Source organism: Squalius cephalus, assembly GCF_949319135.1.
Source record: "Squalius cephalus genome assembly, chromosome: 4".
Lineage (NCBI taxonomy): Eukaryota > Metazoa > Chordata > Actinopteri > Cypriniformes > Leuciscidae > Squalius > Squalius cephalus.
Window position 1 is genome coordinate 42,422,063 of NC_137125.1, and position 19,761 is coordinate 42,441,823.

A 19,761-nucleotide genomic window follows, 5' to 3' on the forward strand; every position below is an offset into this window, starting at 1 on the left:
ATGATGCATTCATGTTTTATATATATATCTGGTTTCACATCACAAAATACTCCATACTATATCTATAGTATTACGCATCTCTAAATGTCTATCATTTAATTTATTTGTGCTTATGTAACTGTTAAAATCTTATTTCTATTTCATATTAAATGAGGGATCACTTTGTTTGATCATACAAGCATCTACAAACAAATATAATGTGGATTTTAAGGTTCCATTTTTTGAGTGCAAAAATGTTCTCCATCAAATATAATACAACTCTAAGCTTGTGCACATAGACTGCAAGAGTTTTAAACACAATAGCTGTAATAATCACTATTATCAGCTATTAAACATTACAACAAAAACATTTCTTGGTGGTATACACATTAAACATTGAAATTTCTTTAAAAAATAAAGTTCTACCACAAAAACACACTCCCTTAAAATATCTATAAATGTCTTTCAGAAATTTAAAGAGCTTGTGCAATACGACAGAAATGGCATATTATCATATTATCAACAGCATCAATAAACTATACAGTGAGGAAATATCTCATACACCTCAGCTATATTATTAATGAAACAGCTGGTCACGAACTGTTATTTGCTTATTACTGATTATTAGAATAAACTGTATTGAGAAAATGTGACCATATAGAGGCATCTGAGTGGTGTAGTCTCATAAAGAGCAACACAATATTGCTAGTCTAGATTTTAGTTAGCTGGTAAACTTTGTTCAAAACCAAAAATACATCTACGTGGCAGGTAATTATTCCATGTATCCACAAATAAAGCTTTTGTTGTGTAATGTGCATGTTTTACAACGCATTGAAGAGCTTGTGTATGTTGACAACAGTGAGGTTCCTTTATACGACGCAAGACCAGTCACTGGGGGTCCGTCCATACTGCAACAAGGCAAATATGTTACAAAATATCACACCCAAAACCTCATAATTCTATTTGTCCCACGTGGGTTGGGATGGGGGTATAGAAAAGTGGGGTTAATTTTTTTTACTTGTTAAGAGTTGTTTGCGAGAATACATTAAATTAAAAACCTAAAAAAACAAAAATATCCCAATTCTTCCATTTCACCACACGTGGGAGAAGCAGCACAATTTTTAGCCAACATTTTTGGGTGGTTCATGATGACCAGCACAACAAATGAACAAAAATCTAAGGGCTAGTATGTATGAGAAAACTTAAAAAAATATGCAAATATTTATATTATTATATGTTATTATTATTAATATTATATATTACTTAAATATTAACAGGTATATTATGCAGAATGAATGAAGGAATAAATAAATAAACTGCAAACTACAGGAAAAATCTAAACAAAATATCCCCATGCATGGCAGTAAAATAATTAAATTCCTGACACAATTTCTAAACTAACCAAGTATGAATGTATTTGTTTTCCAGTTAATATAACACTGAATGACAATCTATTTTGCTTTATTTCTATTTCACTGATTTCACTGTTTTTTTATTTATTTATTTTGCTTTTAAGAGCGCATGTACTGAGGTCATTAAGCTAAGTTGAAGAAAGTGTTATCAACCATGCAGATCAAGACATAACCAGAGAGGAGATATGTTTTACTTGTGCAATACTGATTACAATATTGATTACTAAACAGTATACTGTTACGAATAACACTCTAACATACATTATATAGGGCTATAAAACATTGTAGTGTGTGTGTGTTTGTGTGTGGTGTCTTACCTGAATATCTGTGAGCTCCTTTAACAGTCTGGAGGCAAGTGGAGGGAGGCTTCCCTCACATGGAATATGTAGATTCTAATGGGCAGAAGATTAGTATAAGAAAAACATGTGGAAAATCTTAGTAAAAAAACAAAAAAATTGGCCAAGTTTTTGACCCAGAAGTGGATATCTGTTCATTCGCCTACATATTTTGATAATGAACTAGCGTGCGGTGCTCATACCATCCAAAACAAACTAAACTCACCTCTCCCTGATATAAGATCCTGCCAACTGGACTAACGACACAAGCTGTTCCAGAACCAAACATCTCCCTCACTCGGTTTTCCTCCAAAGCCTGCTGAAGATCGGCCATGGTCAAATAGCGCTCGGACACTTTAAACTCACTCTGTTCATAAAAATGAAAAACAAACAATTTGAACCAAACATATGCAAGACAAAAACACAAAAAAGAATAAAAAATATATGCAAAATGTTCACGTGATTCTATTTTTCATGTGTTAGTTCTTGTCTTGGTTTCTAAGTATGTTCCCATTTGTTTCTATGGTTACTCATTTGTTAACTGATTAATTTCACCTGCTCCTTGTTTTCTCCCGTCCCTTAACCTGTGTATAAATAGCCCTCAGTTGATTTTTGTCTGTTTGCGTCTATGTTGTGTTAGTCCTGTTCTTCTGTGTGCTGGTTGTTCTGATTAAATATTGAATAAAATGAATAGATCCTGCCTCACAACTATCCAATTATGGCTGTGACACCTTTAGCGGTACAACAGCATTTCACTGGTGCAGTACCCTTAAAGAGACAACTTTATAGCTTATTTTTGCGCCTTATTAACTTTATACCGTATTACCTTTTATTTACCCCTAAAAGGTTCGTAGATATTACTAGTCTAAGGCACTAATATGCACATTTTAACGGTAGATAAGGTACAAAGTGGTCCCTTTTTAAAGGTAATTCCCCACCCCAGTGACAAGCTGTTGTACCCTTGAAGATACATTTTTACACATTTTGTATCTGACAGTATGGTTTTGACAGTTTTTACCCATTTGCGTGCAAGTTCTAGGATGCTTTGCCGTGTAACGCCTGGCAGAATTATGCCATCTAGAGGTGGTGTTGCGAGCTCCTCCTCTGGAAAGAAAAAAAAAATCCATAGGTTTTCCATTCTAAAGGTTTGCTTAAATAACATTTGTGTCTCTTATAAAGACATGGCAAAGTTGTTTTAAAGTGTCAATTTCCTTTTGACCACTAGAGGTCTTTAGTGACCTGCACCAAGGCAGAGAATGAGAATATAAATCCTTATTGATTTGTAGCCTTTTGAAGGTCCTGCAAATTTACATTGAGCTCCATATACTTTGACATCCGCATACTCTATATTGCCTGTTAAAGCAAATATACATACACAATCTATCAAACACAGAGTGAAAGAGTAACTTTTCACAAATGTTTGATTATCAACAGTCATCACCTCCTTTCTCATTGATCCAGTAGAGGAAAAGGTTCATGGTGCCGACCTCTGTGATCTGATGGTTGTCCCCATAAAGCCACAGAACCTGCTGACAGCCGTAATCCACTGCCTCATACTGGGCATATATAGATGCTCCATAGTTCCTAAAAAAAATGCAGGTTTCACACACTGTATCTTCTTCACAATCAGAGATCTTCACCTTGCAAAACCATATTGTCCCGTTGCATCATCCTCCCTTCAGAGGCTGTTAAAGCACTGGCTGCATTGCTAAAACTACTGTAGTTCTGTTCTCATGTGAGAAGTTTTGAGCCACGTGAGCCAAATATCACAGACTTAAAACGTGGCTATTAGCACACACAAATCCGAAAGTTTACTATGAGGCTTTCAAAATTAAATCAAGCTTGCAGGATTTGGATCAAGGGTAAGAACGTGCCAATAAGTGTGCAACAGTGCTCCTCATTCATTTATGAATGGTTGTTTTGTAGTAAAATACTGAGTCATGTAGACACACACAAACAAACACAGTGAAATATCTCTTGTTGAGTTGCTTACCCTCCCATCTTGCAGTCTCCTGTCCCTCCTCTCCAAGCTCGGATGTATTTAGAGTCGGCCCACAGAGATACTGGTTTAGCTCCTGTGCTGAAGTAAGAGCCCACAGGACTGAGGATGACGAACAGCAATGCAGTAGAGGGCTTCTTCACACCAAGGGTGGGCTGTTCACACACGCATGTGTAAAGAGAATATTGGTTACAAGCCTTCATGTGTTCATGTAATGCAAATGTATAGGTTTTTGAATTTATAGCTGTCATGGATTCAGTGTTGGGGAAAGTTACTTTGAAAAGTAATGCATTACAATATTGCGTTACTCCCTTAAAAAGTAACTAATCATGTTACTTAGTTACTTTTTAAGAAAAGTAAAGCGTTACGTTACTCCTGATTTTTTTCCAACATGGGGACAAGAGAGCTCTCAATCAATAATGGGCAAACAAAGTAACTTGTGTTACTTTATTATGATATTTTGTTGTAAACTTTACTAGTTACTTGAAAAAAGTAATCCGATTACGTAACTCAAGTTACTTGTAATGCGTTACTACCCCAACACTGCATAGATTTATATCCATGAACATATATTATGGAGTTGTAGTTATAGTTTTTTACAGTATAATATTACACTAAATTACCAGCAGTTAAAATTATAATATCATTATATTCAATAAATTATTATTTTACATTCCAATACTTTTGTCAAATTTATTTTTTTTGTTAAATTAAAAAATGTTTTTTTACACATAAACATGTCTAAAAAATAAAATATACATAATTTAAATAAATGTATAATTTTTGTATTGTGGCAAAATATTGTCAGAGCAACAGAATAAAAATACATAAATAAATACACAAATGTATGAGCAAACTTAAGTGTTATATTATGAGAGCAAATATATAAAATTAAAAAAATATATTTAAAAAAGGCATGTCCATTGTTATATTGATTAATTAAATATCATTATTTATATTAGATATTAATTAACTATAATCAGGTATATTAAGCAGAATTAATTAACAAATAAATAATAAATCTTGTATATTTGTGTTCTGATTGACATATTAACACTTTTCCTTTTAAACTCCATTTTAAATTAAAAAAAGTAGTATATATAGTATATTTATAAAATATACAATAAATAAAAGTCTGAAAATAATGAGTTTATTGCAAGAATGGTGGTTTTGTGTAGCTATAACCTCTGTGCCCAGGAAGGTGGGGCGGATGTACAAACTGGCTGAGTCTGAGTCAGGAACCCAGTCCTGATCCACCTCCACCAACTTCCTGATGCACTCCAACAACTCTGCACCATCAAAACTCTACAGATAAACAAAGAAAATGAGAAACAGAACTGCAGTTTAGTGTCGCTATCGTAATTATATACTGAATGTGACGGAGAGATGTCGATCTTACAGGCAGACAGGCCCTGTGGGCGGACTTCTGCATGCGCTTCATGTTCATCATGGGTCTGAAGAGACGCACTTTGTTATCTGGCCCCCGGTATGCCTTCATACCCTCAAAAAGCTGCACACAGTATGCATTTACATTTTAACATAAATCATAAATAGCCATGGAAGTCAAATGATTTTATTTGATGTCTAACCACACAGATGACGAGGACACACCTGAATAGCGTAATGCAAGGCAGAACAGCCTGGATGTATGGACAGATTCCCAAAAGGCTGGATATGCGGCTTTTGCCAGCCTTCCTCAAGACTCCACTCGATGGTCAGCATGTGGTCAGTGAAAACAGTCCCAAACATCAGGCCATTCAGATCAGGTTTTGGCTTATGGGTCTTTGCTAACTGTGTCACTGTGTCTGCGGCCTAAACAGAATGCGGCCAAAAATAATCAGCATCAGATGACATAATACACCAACCAAGACAGACACAGAATAGGGTCAGTCTGTGAAAGCCATCCCTCTATCCCTCTATTTAGTTCTATGGATCTCTCTCCCTGACGGAAATGCACTAAAAACCCTGAGATTAGACACTCTCACGGATTACATGTTCCTTCAGCAGCCCTCTGTAATCCAGGATTATGGTGGAAAGGTGCACCACAATGTTGTGTTTGTTAAACTGAGACTGTCCACAGCACAGGCAGCGACTATCTATCTATCTATCTATCTATCTATCTATCTATCTATCTATCTATCTATCTATCTATCTATCTATCTATCTATCTATCTATCTATCTATCTATCTATCTATCTATCTATCCAAATACTTTTTGAGCCCTGCAGTTTTGGACATCTGTCTAATTCATGGACAATCAATTAAAATAAAATCAGCTCTTGAGACAATGCATATCTGAGGTGCTTCACTTTCAAGGTGCTGACTTGTAAATCAGTGCTAATATGAAGACTGTGCTGTCTGACACCTCAGTTTATGAGTGCTTTGTGAGTACCTGACTATAAATATGCTAGATCCAATTGAACAACTGTCTGTAATCTCAGCTGAGTCTCGAGAGCAATCATGTGGCGGATTTATAATGGTCAACAGAAGTGCTTGTCATCGATGACAGTGTTTTCAGGTCTATACTAATTAGTACTTTTACTTAGAATGATAAGACACATTGCTTCCTTGAAAATCTATCATTTCGTTTAGGTTACACTGTAGTGAGAGCTGCAGTGTGGCCATCATCAATTCACCGCCTTCAGTGCCTTGTGTGACCTCATCCACTACAGTCCTCAGTCCCTTCAAGAGGCTTAAATGTGATTATCCTCATCAATAGACAAACACTTATTTCTGTTTAATGACATCTGATATTCAACTAATGCTATGTGCTCTTGAAATGATTAAATTAAGAGCATGCACTGTCTCAAAGAAATAGTCCGCCCAAAAATGTCAGTGCGATCCATCATACAGAGCCCCAGTGAGGACATGATGATGGAAAAGATACGAGATTGGAGGACAAAATTATATTTCAATGCTTTTGTGTTCACTTGCAAAACTTGCACATTTTTTTTAAATTTGGGTTCACTTTTGTGTTCGCTTGGAAAACTTTTCCAAGAACGCAGAACTAGTGATGGAAATGATAAGAGATTGAGAAAAACTCTTTGGCTTTTGTGAACAAAGTGAGTGCAGTGTTGAATGCAAAATGCATCGAAATATAAATGAATAATTCGAGCACTTCAATAAATTAATTAGTCTCTTAAACACAAAAAGAGACATTTTGCAGAATGTACTTGTTGCTCTTTCCAAAGCAATTACAATGAATAGTGACTTGAGCACGGATGCAAATATGTCAGTATCATACCGTATATTTCAAGTGTGCCCTATTTAAAATATAAATGCCTGATTTGTGGACTTTCATTAAATCAACTGATCTGGATTGAATGATTTGTTCAAGTTCAACTCAGTGACTTTAATTTCAATCTGTTCCACACACAGCTATTATATGTGACCCTGGATCACAAAACACATGTTGCACAGGTATATTTGTGGCAATAGCCAACAATACATTGTATTGGTCAAAATGATCGATTTTTCTTTTATGGCAAAAATCATTAGGATATTAAGTAAAGATCATGTTCCATGAAGATATTTTGTACATTTCCTATCGTAAATATAGAAAACATTTATTTTTGTGAGTGAATGCAGCAAAATCGTGAACATAAATGGACAACTTTAAAGGCGATTTTCTCAATGTTTAGATTTTTTTGCACCCTCAGATTCCAGATTTTCACAACAATAGTTGTATCTCGGCCAAATATTGTCCTATCCTAACCATACATCAATGAAAAGCTTATTTATTCAGCTTTCAGGTGATGTATAAATCTCAATTTCAAAAAATGTAGCCATGTGACTGGTTTTGTGGTCCAGGGTCACATATGACATATAGTTTAAAATATAGCAAATTTTGAAGTTGTATCGTTTCCATTTTGAAGCTTGGAATCTTCACTCCCCATTAATTGTAACATAGAGAAAAAACTGACCCAAAGTTACAATATACTGTTTTAAAATGAGATATTCTCTCATCCATAAATGGACTCATTATGTGAGCCTGAGGCATGATTGCAGATATCAGACAATTCCATGTCGTCTTTAAGGCAATGGTGTGATTTAGCATGTGTTGAAAAGACCTTAATCACCACCTGAGTCACAGAAAGGTAGAGACAGAGGGCATGTCCAAAGCCAAGCCAAGCTTGATTGACAGGACTTACAGTGATCTGAGAGACTGGATTCTGTTTTACTCAGCACGGGACCTCTTGGAAGAGCAAGGGCCCTTCTGCTAACTGCCAAAAAGAGGGGTCCAGGGTCACATTTTGGAGTCATGACAGCCAAAATATGCCATCTATGAAAGAGGTCTACCACATTTCAACACAAGACACTCGGACTCAAAATGCTCCTTTGCTATGTTGAGAATGTTTTAGAAACAGTATGTGGACACTGATACGACCATAACACCAGAACAAAAGTGGATTTATCTGAGGAATCAAGATTTGACTGAGGAGGAGGAGAGTTTCTAACTGTGTAGAGTATCAATCAAACATCATAATGAAGCCACTGGACACCATGTTTAAGGCAAGTGCTGTATTTTACAGTATGGCAATCTGTAATATGTGTATAGTATACCATACCTTAAAGCTAGAGGCATTGTCAGCCACATTATTCTCAAGCTCCTAAAAGGAAACAAACATTCAACATGTATTAAAATATAATAAGCATAAGCATAGTTAAAGCTGGGATATGCAATCAGATTATTTAATTTCTAAAGTTCTCTGGCACTTTAAATAGGCCTGCTTTAAAAAGTAAAGGAATGTTAATTTCAGGGCTTCTCTAAACCAGAATGATCAACGTTAGTCTTTCATTTTCATGCCCTTACAAAATATCTAGTATATCACATAATTCTTAAGATTAACTGAGTCATCTTCATGTCTTATTATAATTGAGTATGCATGTGATGCATACTACTACATATATCTGATAAGAGCTGAGATTTAAAAACAACTGATGTTTTGGATAATTACATATACTTAGATCAAAATGTAATTCTATTTAAAAATCTAAATATCCAGCTAAAAACATACGTGAAACTAAAAAGCTTGGAAAACAGACTGAAGAAGTCAAGATGCCAAAAATGTCCTGACCTCTGTCCTGAAACTGACACTGAGACCTTTATAATTAGTATAGCTGTTTATAGAAAAATTGCAAACCCAGTCTTCGGCAACATGCATAATTATAACTTCTATCAAAGACTGTGCTGTGTGAATAAGACGTTTCCTCACAAGGACGAAACGTTCTTTTGTTGAAATACAAAGTGTCATTTGGACTTTGTACTTTGGAGGTCTAAACGAATGAGTAAAAACTAAAAAGTATAATTTTTGCCTTAGAAATGTATTGAGCAAGAATACAAGCATTCCGTCTCAATAACAGTTAATTAGCCTACAAATTATCCAAAATAATGCTTAAGTGTAATAATAAAGTTAGAAAGTCATGATGACCTTCTAAATTTGACCTTTTACTTTGGAGGTCTAAATTAAACTGTAAGGAGTAAAAGCAAGAATTGTCATTTTTAAAATAGACCCCTGCTCCAGTAAAATCTCCACCAAAATATTACCTTAATAAGTTAGCTAGTTAGCTACAATGAAGTAGGCCTATGCTTTACACCCCTGATGAACTCACCCGCTCAGACATCATCACGTTCCGTCATGAAATGAATGAACTTAAAGTGGCTTGAGTTGAAAAATAAAAATGATCTGAGTGAGTGAGCCGTTTTTAGTGACCAATCAGATGGATTGAATCAAAGGCGCACCTCCATGTGTCCTTCACTTGCAATGTTTACAGAAGATTTGTTGCTTAATGGTCTGAAAAGCACGCGACCGTTAAAACAATAGCCAAGGAACAATTAACATATAAATGTGCTTGAAAGAGTTTTTATATATCAACCACGGTAAAAAAAGAAGAAAAAAACCCACAAAAATAAAAAAATGTATATGAATACAAAAATCTTAATAGCTTATTATTGATATAGCGTAAGGTACGTGCCTTTAACCTGTACATCATCAAATGTAACTGGAACATATTTTTATATTTGACTAAAATAAAAACCATTAGATAGGACTTTGCTTCCCCATGTTGGTTATGAGCCTAGTCAGTGACGTATCCCTATCAATAGACGGCATCATGCGCGTAACCACAACGTGCATCTGACGAACGCATGCTTATAACCAGTAGAGAAAATAGGCTGCATAGGCTACGTTATATAACATGACATATTTTCTATATAACAAAATATACTCCTGCGTTGTTATTTATTTCAATACAATACAGAATAATGCGTTGAAAATGCGAAAGACAGAGAGATTTTTGTTAATCTCTCGTTTAAAGTGCATGCCCACCGAGCGAGCATTTTCAGTCAGACAGTTGTATGTAAAATATGACGGGGTTTAAACATATTTATCAGACACATGAAGGTTGAAACGCTAATGAATGCGCGCGCTCTTTTACCTTGTAAGAATGAGATGATGTTGCGCTCGTGGCTGATGCAACGCTCGCCATGATGAATGTGTGCGCCGTCTGTAAACCTCTTACAGATCACACCATATCATAGCCAGTGTGCCAAAACAAACAAAGCATGTTAAAAAAAAAAAAGTATAGAAATGCACGTATGTGCCACCATTATAAATTCTTTTGATTGTGTGAACTGAGAAAAAACCTTTTGGTAGAAAATATGGGAAATTATTGGTAGTTGAAAGTTAACATGGACATTAATATATTTAAATACGGCACAGGATAGGGTACTGAAGTCCCCTGGGGTAATGGACCCCTTTTTTAATTATCTATTATTTCTCCCAAGGTACTCAATTGCAACCTGCAGTGCAACCTGCAACTTTTCTAAACACCTCTTTGTAATTATGCATTGCATTGGCAGAGGGGGGAATGCAGAATACCTGAACTGACAATAAATAGGTTTCCATAGGTCTAATTTTGTTACATCTATACAATATGCACGTGGTGCACATATATAGGATCTTATATGTAATGCGTTTATTGGATTCTACATTTTTAATAAAGGCACAGTAATTTAGTTATATATATAATATATCTTTATATAGCATACGTTAAATATGCGTTTATTTGATTACATTTTTAATAATAGGCCCATTAATTTAAGTGAAAATATGAGGAATCAATGCTCTGTTATTCAGCCTCTGTCAGGTGCAGTTCCATCATTGGACGCACGGTGTCAGTGCGCCGCAGATTTTAATACGGCCTTCGATCAGCTGTGTGACGCTTCTGACGCACTTATTTGTGAACCGACCGCGGCGGCAACGTTTGAACAGATTCAGGTGTGTTTGTTTTTCCAACATTAGCTTTCCAATATTTGATTGTCACGTATTAATGTCCTCAAAAGATAACAGAGACACCACATGAAATTGAAGGTGGCCTTTATTTTCACCTTAAAAGTGACGGTTTGTATAACGTTATAAAGTTTACATGTTGTTGTTGGATTCCCGAATAGTCGGATTTTGACAGGTTGGTTTGCTTTTTTTGCTTGTCTGTTTTTGATAGTTATGTTTTTTATGCACGAGATCATACTTAGGCAATATTATAAGATAAGTGTGTTAGGTTTTTACTGATGGCCGTTTTTTACAACATTAAGACGTAGTTTTCACGTCACCCAGAAAAAAAACAAATAACGTAGTGACCGTTAAAAATGTATGAAACATTTGTATTGTATATTGTAACGATACATTCATAAATCAGTTAATAAAAATATTTTACGTGTTTTGTGTCTCCTATCTATCTATCTATCTATCTATCTATCTATCTATCTATCTATCTATCTATCTATCTAACGTTACACACAGTTACAAACAGTTACATGTTTGTGGACGTGATTGACATGTATTAAACATATATACGTTACCTATATATATGTATATACTGTATAGCCATTTTGAGATCACATGACCTGCCAAATACTATTCACTCTGTTTTAAGCTTTGAACTAATTAACTCGTATCCTTCCTGTAGATTGAGGCTTTCTCTGTTTTCCCACTCCAAAATGGATGTTGGAGTGACTCCGAGACGGCACAACCCCGTGGACAGCATCCACCGCAAGCTGCAGACCATCAAGCGGCGAGATCAAATTCCTAAGTTTCAGTCTAGCAGCTACGACAGCCCTCACTCGGGGCTGCGCTTCAACCTGGACGCCATCCTAAAGAAACGTACTGTCCGACCGGACGGAGAGACTGACTGCGATTCCTCTGCAGACATGCTGACCCCCACAGCTTCCCCCGGACTGGGGTCTTCCTCCAACACCCCTCGTGCTCCCATCACCCCTGCCAATGCCACCTATACCATCACCAGCGCGCTGGGCACGTTAGGCACGCTTGGGGAGAGGAGAACCTCAGCAACGTACAGCCGGCCGTTTCGACGCAACTGTTCCACCCCAGCAGCCCAGACTGGGGACAATTACTTCAACTTTACCCCACGCTACTCCACACAAACCCAGCTAGAGGGGCCCGACACGGATGTGAAGACTTCGAAGATCCCAACTCCCGGCTTGTTCTCGTATAACCTGAACTTCTCTTCTGATATTTCTAACATGGACGGTGAACTGACCTACCCGGCCCTTGTGGTCAAGAGATTTTCTCTGGGCGAGGGTAATGAACCACTTCTTTTTTTTAATTCTCTTTTTAATGTGGTAAATGTTTTGTTAGTGGTAACTGTTTTTTTTGTCTTTTCATTGGTTTTGAACAGGATCTCTGTTTCCCTCTGAGCCCAAGAAGGAGAGCATGGCTGAGGTCAGTCTGATATGTGAGGAAGACCTGTTGGACACCATTTTTCAGGCCTGTGACACACAATGCAGTGGTATTTACATCTGTTTGGGACTGTATAGTACTGTTTTTTTTTTTTTTTTTTTTTTTTACCATTTACTGCTTTTTCCATTTACTAACTTAATTTGTTATATTTAACAAGAAAAAGAAGGCCAGGACTTGACTTTATCAGTCTGGAATTGACTGAATGTTCACAAGCTTCAATGCAAGTTTGCTAAATTTTGCTTAAATATTTATCTTGCTGTTGTTTATTATTATTCAATAGCCCACACAGCTTGAAGTCCACCTGTAGTTAATATTTTTTTTATCCCTTAGGCGTAAAACTCGTCTTTTCGATCACCAAAATGACTTTTTCTTGAAAATAATTTCTTCATGCCTTAAAATAGTTTGAATGTAACTCATTTAGTATATGCGGTTCTATGAATATGCAAATTAGCCCCACCTCACACCAGCTCTGAGATCCACTCTGACGATCACACGTTGACGTGATTGGTTACAAGGTAGTCAGAAACACCAGCGATTTCAAACTGTTTTTGAGACTCTCTTTGGTTTATTGCAGTTTTAAAGAGAAAAAACTCAGCAATGGTGTTGACTTATGAATTTGTACATGGTTTGTCTTAAAGCATATTAAAAACACCACATAGACATATAAACATTAAAAACTTGATTTTCACCACAGGTGGACTTAGCCTAAGTGATTTCAACAGAAATATAAAATAATTTCGGAGTAAAAGCAAGTTCTCACGTTTTCAATAAGCTACATTTACCTTTGTTCTGTGAAGTTTTACAGGCAAAATCTAGTAATTTCAGTAGGAATCCACATGATCATGAATTTTGCATGAGGGCTAAAGATTTGTGCACGGGATTTTGCAGCGGGTTCAAGTTAGTCTCTATACTATTGACAATAGATAATTTTTTTGCACATGAAATTTCACAAATGTATACCAGATATAAATACCAGAATTGTGCATTGAAGACAACCGTGCTTTGTTTAGTGGACTTTAACTGCTTCCTCCTGTTTCACAGATATTAGTCAGCTTTACAACCTGCTAAGTAACAACTTTGCAATGCCTGTGGTTTTGTTTTATTTAAACTAAAGTAACCTCTAAGAGCTTTTCAGCATTCACACTTGGAGGCAAAGACCTTCTGATCTGTCCTCAATGAAGTCCTGCTCCCTCCTCATGTTGTCTCTGACCTTATGTGCTGTTTGTGGTGATCAGACCGATAAGCTAAAAGAGAACAAAAGCGTTTTTATTTACAGTCATTCTTCTCATGAATGCAATTTGCTGTGTAAATGAATGCGAAAAGTTTTTTTTTTTTAACAACCTGTTAAAAGTGATGATAGCGGTGGACTTTTATATATATATATATATATATATATATATATATATATATATATATATATATATATATATATATATATATATATACAACCTTGATATGTTCAGACACACGATCATGGTGACTCAGAACAAGTAGGTGTTGATTTGCAAACTTTCTTGCTGGGATGGCGTCTGACGAGACCCAGGTCTTCTTTGACTCTAGCCACTGTAACCATAGTAACACCGAGTCCTCTGTTGCAGGTAAGGTTTATGTATCGCACATTGTGGACTTCTTGAGACACACCACCTGCCGCAGTTCAGAGGACAGTGGACTAGAGGAGCTCTGCAATATGCTGGACCCAGAGCACAAGGACATCTCCATAGACCAGGACACGTACCATGCCATCATGAAGGAGTGGATTGATGACTGTCGCAACCAGGGGTATGAAGACGTCCATGATTTAGAACAACGATACGCAGTGAATTACTGTAATAATGGCCATTTTAATAATGTTAATAGTAGTGTTAAATGATATACCTGCACATTTCTGGTTTTGTGTCCATGAAGGGGTGTTTGAGCCTTATTGATAGAGCAGTGCCTAAAAAAGGTTGGGAAAATATTGCACAGGACAAAAAAACAAGAAATATGCTGGTTGTTGAACTCCTGTTCATTTTGCTGAATGTTTTGGTCAGTTAACAGGAAGCAGTTGTTTTTGCCAACAACTTTATGCGATATGCCTTTTGTAGACATTGCCAACCCCACCAAAGACACATTGCAGATTTTCATCAGTCTGCTATCAGTCCACAATCAGTTTTGATCAAATGGCCTTTCTTCGCAAAATTTTCCCCATGACAGTTTTTTTGGAGATAAAAATCCAACTCAAATTTCCCCTTTTCATTTAGGACGGAATCAAAGAATGACACCCAACAGGAATCATTCAAACTATGGGACAGTTTATCAGGTGAGATCTTCTTAGGAGTATATCAGAATGCTCATGTTGTTGATATGTTGCACACACACACACACACACACACACACATATATATATATATATATATATATATATATATATATATATGTATGTATTATGTATGTATGTATGTTTTATTATTATGAGTTTGTTTCAATCACCTCTTGTTTCCTTTAGCTAGGAGATCTGCTCTTCTGAATATGACCTCAGGTAGTCTAGAAGCATTTGGAGGGGAAGCCTCCAGAGCTGACCTGTAAGTTTAGGAGTGCGAGTTGTGTGTTTGTGATAGATAAAGCGTTAACAGTAGTGCTCATGTTGTTTGTGAGACTGTATCAACTGTATCAATCAAAAGTTTGGGCACACTTGAATCGATTTGATTTTCATGATCTTAAAAACCTTTTGATCTTTAAAGGCTTATGATTAAATGCTTATTTATACAAAAGTTAGAAATCTAAATATAAAGCTGATTGAATATATATTATATTTAAGTATATAAATATGCATTCTGAGTTATTTTGTGTTTGTATTGTACAGGGAGACATCAGATCTGGTCTTCTGTGTGGCAGATCTGCAACTAAATAACCAAAAGCTGCAGGAAGAGGTTCGTAAACTGAAGCAGACGGTTGAAAACATGGAAGACACCAACCAGAAACTCATCGAGGAAAATGAAGACCTCAAAGCACAAGCTAAAATGTACTGATTTTGTCTCGCTTATCTTAACCTTTGAAAGATCAAATCCCTTCATCATCATCAATTCTCACCTCTTCACTCCCGTCCCTTATTTTTGATCCTGCAGGGGGCAGCAGTTATTACAGAAGGAGAATATGCTTAAAGAGGAAGTTGAGGAGATGAAGCTCAGCCTGACCTCTTCAGAAGAGAGTCGAGCTCAGGCCTCAGCTCAAAGAAAGCAGATGGTGAGTTACAAGACCCTCTCACCTTGATGGCAGCTCAGATGTTAAGAAGCCAAGTTATGAGACTTTCGTAAACTAGTGCAAACAGATAATGCTTCTAATTAAATGGCTAGTAATATTACATACCCCAAGGATATTAAATCATTCAGAGTAAACAAATCTGGTTGCCAGATGAACACTATCAAACTGGTAATATTGACATTGACAATATATATTATTAGAACAAACATGAACACATTTATAACCCTTCGTTCTGGCTTCCCACAGGAACGGGAAAACCAGAGTCTCATATCCAAGATTGCTGATCTACAAGAGGAAGTATGGCCCTATACATCTACACATTCATTTAAGTAGTCTCACTTAATGATCCTCACTCATCTATAATTCCATTTTATTTGTCTGTCTTCCTTCCTTCACATTTCTCCTTCAACCCACATTAAGAACATGAAAGTCACACTGGAGGCAGAGGAGCTTCAGAAAAAGATGGGTGACCTCTGTGACCTGAATGCTGACCTTCAGGTAGGTCCTTTTTTATTTTACTTACTCCTGCTTAGTCTTTTAGGCCAAAATAAGCATTTAGCTCTGTCATTGGTAAATGCTTTCTTACACCCTCAGGTCCAAGTTCATTCATTTGATGCTATTTTGGCTGACAAGGAGTCGATAATTCAGGAGGTCAGTCCATCTTTCGTATCGTGAAAACAAAGTTTGAAATGAAACGACAATCTTAACGGACAAATTAAGTCATTTGAATAACTTTATAGAAGAATTGAGGCTTTGCTTTAGTCATTACTAAGAATCATTTAGTGTCACCATTATTAATTTGGTATGTTTATACAACCTGCAATCATGTTAAATTGTATTATCCATTATTATAACAGAACTGCCCTCTTTCTCCTCCAGAAAAATAAACAGATAGATGAACTGAAGGTGGCCATTGTGGAGTATTCCTCAGTTACAGAGGTAATATCTCTCTCTCTCTCTCTCTCTCTCTCTCTCTCTCTCTCTCTCTCTCTCTCTCTCTCTCTCTCTCTCTCTCTCTCTCTCTCTCTCTCTCTCTCTCTCTCTCTCTCGCTCTCTCTCTCTCTCTCTCTCTCTCTCGCTCTCTCGCACAGACAGCATGCTGAATCAGTGGTGTAAGTAGTTCTACACACAAGCATTTTAGGGACCTCAAAACCTAAAAAATATTTCTAGATAAGCAAGTGTGCATATGATAACCGGTATGAGTGAAATAATTTATTCCAGAGTGTTGTATTGAATTGTGTATGTTCATTTTGTTTACTTCAGCTGCTGAGAGCAGACAAAAACAAACTGGAGAGTCAAATGCAGATGATGCAGCCTGATATGACAATGTAAGAGCTCTATGAAGTGCACATAACCCATGTCAATGAAAATATTAGCTTTAGTTGAGCTTATTAGTGGGATACATTATACTTCATTATACAAACTTCAGCAGTTCCTTCACATGTTCCTCTAACTGTGTGTGTATGGGTTTGCAGCCCGGGTCTCTCTCTCTCTGTGGCCTACAGACTCAATCAGATGAGTTCAGGCTCTCTTCAAACAGAGTTGGCACTGGCACAGAATCCCGTGGAGGTTTGTAGTGTTTTTTTGTGTGTGTTTGCTATTCCCTTGTTGGTCTTTGTCCCGTCCACGATTTGGAGTGTTTCTTTCTCTCCACTCCCACCAGCACTCATGTGCTGTTCTCTGTCCGCCCACTCTCTCCCACTCCACTGCCACAGTGTGCACTCAGTAATCCACACCCTCTTTTTGCTTTAAACCAAACTTCAGGCTTTACAATGAGTCTGTCTACATGTGCTTTTTTTACAAGTTTCTTTTTTTATTTATTTTTTAATCTTTTTGGCTGTGGAATATTCCATAATCGTAATTGGTGATAACACACACACAAAAAATAATATATATATATATATATATATATAAATAAAAAATTTCTCTATATGTTTGAAAATGTATTGTATTAAATTGTATTTTATTCAATAAATAGAAATTATATATTATTTATATATATTAAAAAAAAAATTAATAATTGAATATATTGACATAAATGTATTACACATTGCTGACATTAAGTGTGTGTGTGTGTGTATTTGTGTAGGGTTTGGAGCATCTGTCGTCCTCTGTCTGTTTTACATCTTCTCTGGATGAGACTCTAGATCGTGAGGTTCTTCTGCTCCTCCAAGGCCCGACTCCGGAGCAGCTGTCTCTGGAGTTCAAAACTCTGACTAGCAGACTGGTAAACTAAACCAAACTAACCAGCCATCACACACACACTGTTTTACAGCAAACCCTCACCTGCACAGTTAATCTGGGGTTAATTTAGTCAGCTCTCCATCACCAGACACCTGAATTCAGTTTTGTATGATCTTGGTTCATAATGATATAGAATGTTCACAGTGTATCAAACATGAATCGTTCCAGAAGAGGGAGTTTAAGGAAGTCGGCGTGACCTTTCTCACAGCATTCAGAAGCCTTACAGAGAACAGTGAAACTCAGGAGGCCAACACTAACCTCAAGATACAGGTGAAAGGATTTCAGCCAAATCGGACTGTAAAAAAAAAAAGTTATGCACATGCAGTATGTAAATAACTAATCATGATACCATTATATAGAGATTCACATTGGCTCTTAAAAATTATGCAAGTACTCATTTTCCCTTATCTGAGCCTTTATCTACCACATTGCATAACTGCCTGGCTGGACATGATCACTCTTATTGTGTGTATTCAGCGGACCGCATCATTACGTGCAGTCCCTGGTGGTCAACTATATAGGCCAATATTTCTCTCACTCCAATTCCCACGATGCACAGGGGTAGTGTGTCGGGTCAGAGTAACTCTGTGACTCTCCTTAAGAGGTCTTTAATGAAACTGATATTTTTTTTCACATTCAGTATGATTTAGCTGGTATTAATGACTTAGTGGTACACTGTCTATTGTATTTTTTTTTTGTTGATCTTGTGAACTGCTGCAGGGCCTGGAGGTGCAGCTTGAGCAGAGGAGAAGTGACTGGACCTGCAGTCTGGAGCAATTGGACCAGTACACAGACTCTCTAGAGAGGGAGCTTCTGAAGATGGCCAGCAACATGCGACGTTCTCGTACTGAGATCCTGCACCTGTCTGTCAAGTGAGTGGACTGAGTCAGTAGCAGAGATGGTTTTTATTAGCTATATTAATAAATAATATTAGTTTTTTTTCTCTGTATTTACCAGTCACATTTTCCGTTAGAAATCTTAGAAATAGAAATCTTTGTGATCTGGAATTTTGAAACGGATATACAATACAGGTTTGGAACCACTTGAGGGTGAATAAATGATGACAGAATTTACCTATCCCATTAATTTAGACTTAGATTTTGATTTTATCAGTGGATATTGGTAGTACAAAACACCAGCTTGATCATACAGTTAACAGAGACTATGGGAGCCTTTAGATTGCAAATGGCAATTATTTTAATGCGTCTATAAGTGCACTTTAAAAAATTTTTTTTTTAGTATATTCAGATTGAAACATCACCCCATTCTAGGCAGTGGAAGGATTATGGAGCAAGGCTTTACCAATTTAGTCCATGTCTGTGTGAATGTCTCTGAAAGCATTTGTCAAGGGGCTGTTCTGGTTGACCCCCCTCAAGCTGTTTTTAGTTCATTGGTGTCTCATCTGACATAACACGGTTTTCAAGGCTATGGCACTCAGCGTAGTGTGAATAAAAGGCAAAGGCTGTTGTGAGAAGGCAGGGAAGTTAAGGGGTTGCACCGTCTAGTGGTGCTCTAAGATTGGGGTAAAGGAGCAATGGGACACTGCTTGGGCCTGCGGATTGGGTATAGTATGTCCGACTTTCGCTTTTGAAGGACTTGTGAACAGTTCAGACTTGTACTGAGGATTTGTGGGAATGGTGCTTATTAGAATGTTTTCAGGCTGCTATGAAATCTAGTTTGGTCTGTGTAATAGTAGAATCTTTAGGCACCTCACAAATAGGCTTTGAATACAGGAGTCAGGATATGATTCTTTATCTTTTTACTAACATTGTCTCATGTGCAGTGCTTTTCAG

General features: G+C 36.8%; 2 protein-coding genes across 9 annotated transcripts in view; one reads left to right on the forward strand and one right to left on the reverse strand.

The window, feature by feature from the left end:
- Positions 1-10,283, reverse strand: bcat1 (branched chain amino-acid transaminase 1, cytosolic). 2 transcript variants are annotated; one of them, XM_079868293.1, is made up of 11 exons: positions 10,164-10,283; positions 8,294-8,335; positions 5,337-5,537; positions 5,125-5,235; positions 4,911-5,030; positions 3,720-3,880; positions 3,168-3,310; positions 2,745-2,830; positions 1,953-2,093; positions 1,709-1,783; positions 1-887 (listed from the first exon to the last, which is right to left on the reverse strand). In XM_079868293.1, exons 1-11 carry the CDS (start codon positions 10,212-10,214, stop codon positions 849-851), a joined length of 1,170 nt encoding a protein of 389 aa, XP_079724419.1. In that variant the 5' UTR covers positions 10,215-10,283; the 3' UTR covers positions 1-848. The 2 variants fall into 2 exon arrangements, with proteins under 2 accessions (XP_079724419.1, XP_079724420.1); XM_079868294.1 differs by lacking the exon at positions 10,164-10,283 and adding an exon at positions 9,339-9,821.
- Positions 7,880-19,761, forward strand: part of lrmp (lymphoid-restricted membrane protein) — a 23,928-nt gene continuing 12,046 nt past the window's right edge. For 2 of the 7 annotated variants that reach the window (XM_079868290.1, XM_079868291.1), the window contains exons 1-16: positions 7,905-8,237; positions 11,694-12,325; positions 12,423-12,533; positions 14,083-14,263; positions 14,725-14,783; positions 14,970-15,045; positions 15,327-15,485; positions 15,589-15,706; positions 15,971-16,021; positions 16,145-16,222; positions 16,319-16,375; positions 16,604-16,663; positions 16,988-17,052; positions 17,200-17,293; positions 17,814-17,951; positions 18,689-18,840. In XM_079868290.1, coding sequence (XP_079724416.1) covers positions 11,725-12,325; positions 12,423-12,533; positions 14,083-14,263; positions 14,725-14,783; positions 14,970-15,045; positions 15,327-15,485; positions 15,589-15,706; positions 15,971-16,021; positions 16,145-16,222; positions 16,319-16,375; positions 16,604-16,663; positions 16,988-17,052; positions 17,200-17,293; positions 17,814-17,951; positions 18,689-18,840 — 2,000 coding nt within the window. In that variant the 5' untranslated portion in view covers positions 7,905-8,237; positions 11,694-11,724. Of the gene's footprint in view, positions 8,238-10,870; positions 11,006-11,116; positions 11,193-11,693; positions 12,326-12,422; positions 12,534-14,082; positions 14,264-14,724; positions 14,784-14,969; positions 15,046-15,326; positions 15,486-15,588; positions 15,707-15,970; positions 16,022-16,144; positions 16,223-16,318; positions 16,376-16,603; positions 16,664-16,987; positions 17,053-17,199; positions 17,294-17,813; positions 17,952-18,136; positions 18,239-18,688; positions 18,841-19,761 lie in introns of those variants that run through there. The other 5 variants (XM_079868289.1, XM_079868288.1, XM_079868287.1 and 2 more) reach the window with 5 other exon arrangements.

Bases quoted from the DNA above. Each gene is read 5' to 3' on its own strand.
- bcat1 (XM_079868293.1), bottom strand. From the start codon at position 10,214: ATGGCGAGCGTTGCATCAGCCACGAGCGCAACATCATCTCATTCTTAC. The intron at 8,336-10,163 runs GTAAAAGAGCGC...GTTTCCTTTTAG, and splicing joins CATCATCTCATTCTTACAAG to GAGCTTGAGAATAATGTGGC. The intron at 3,881-4,910 runs GTTATAGCTACA...GTGTGTGAACAG, and splicing joins CCACCTTCCTGGGCACAGAG to CCCACCCTTGGTGTGAAGAA.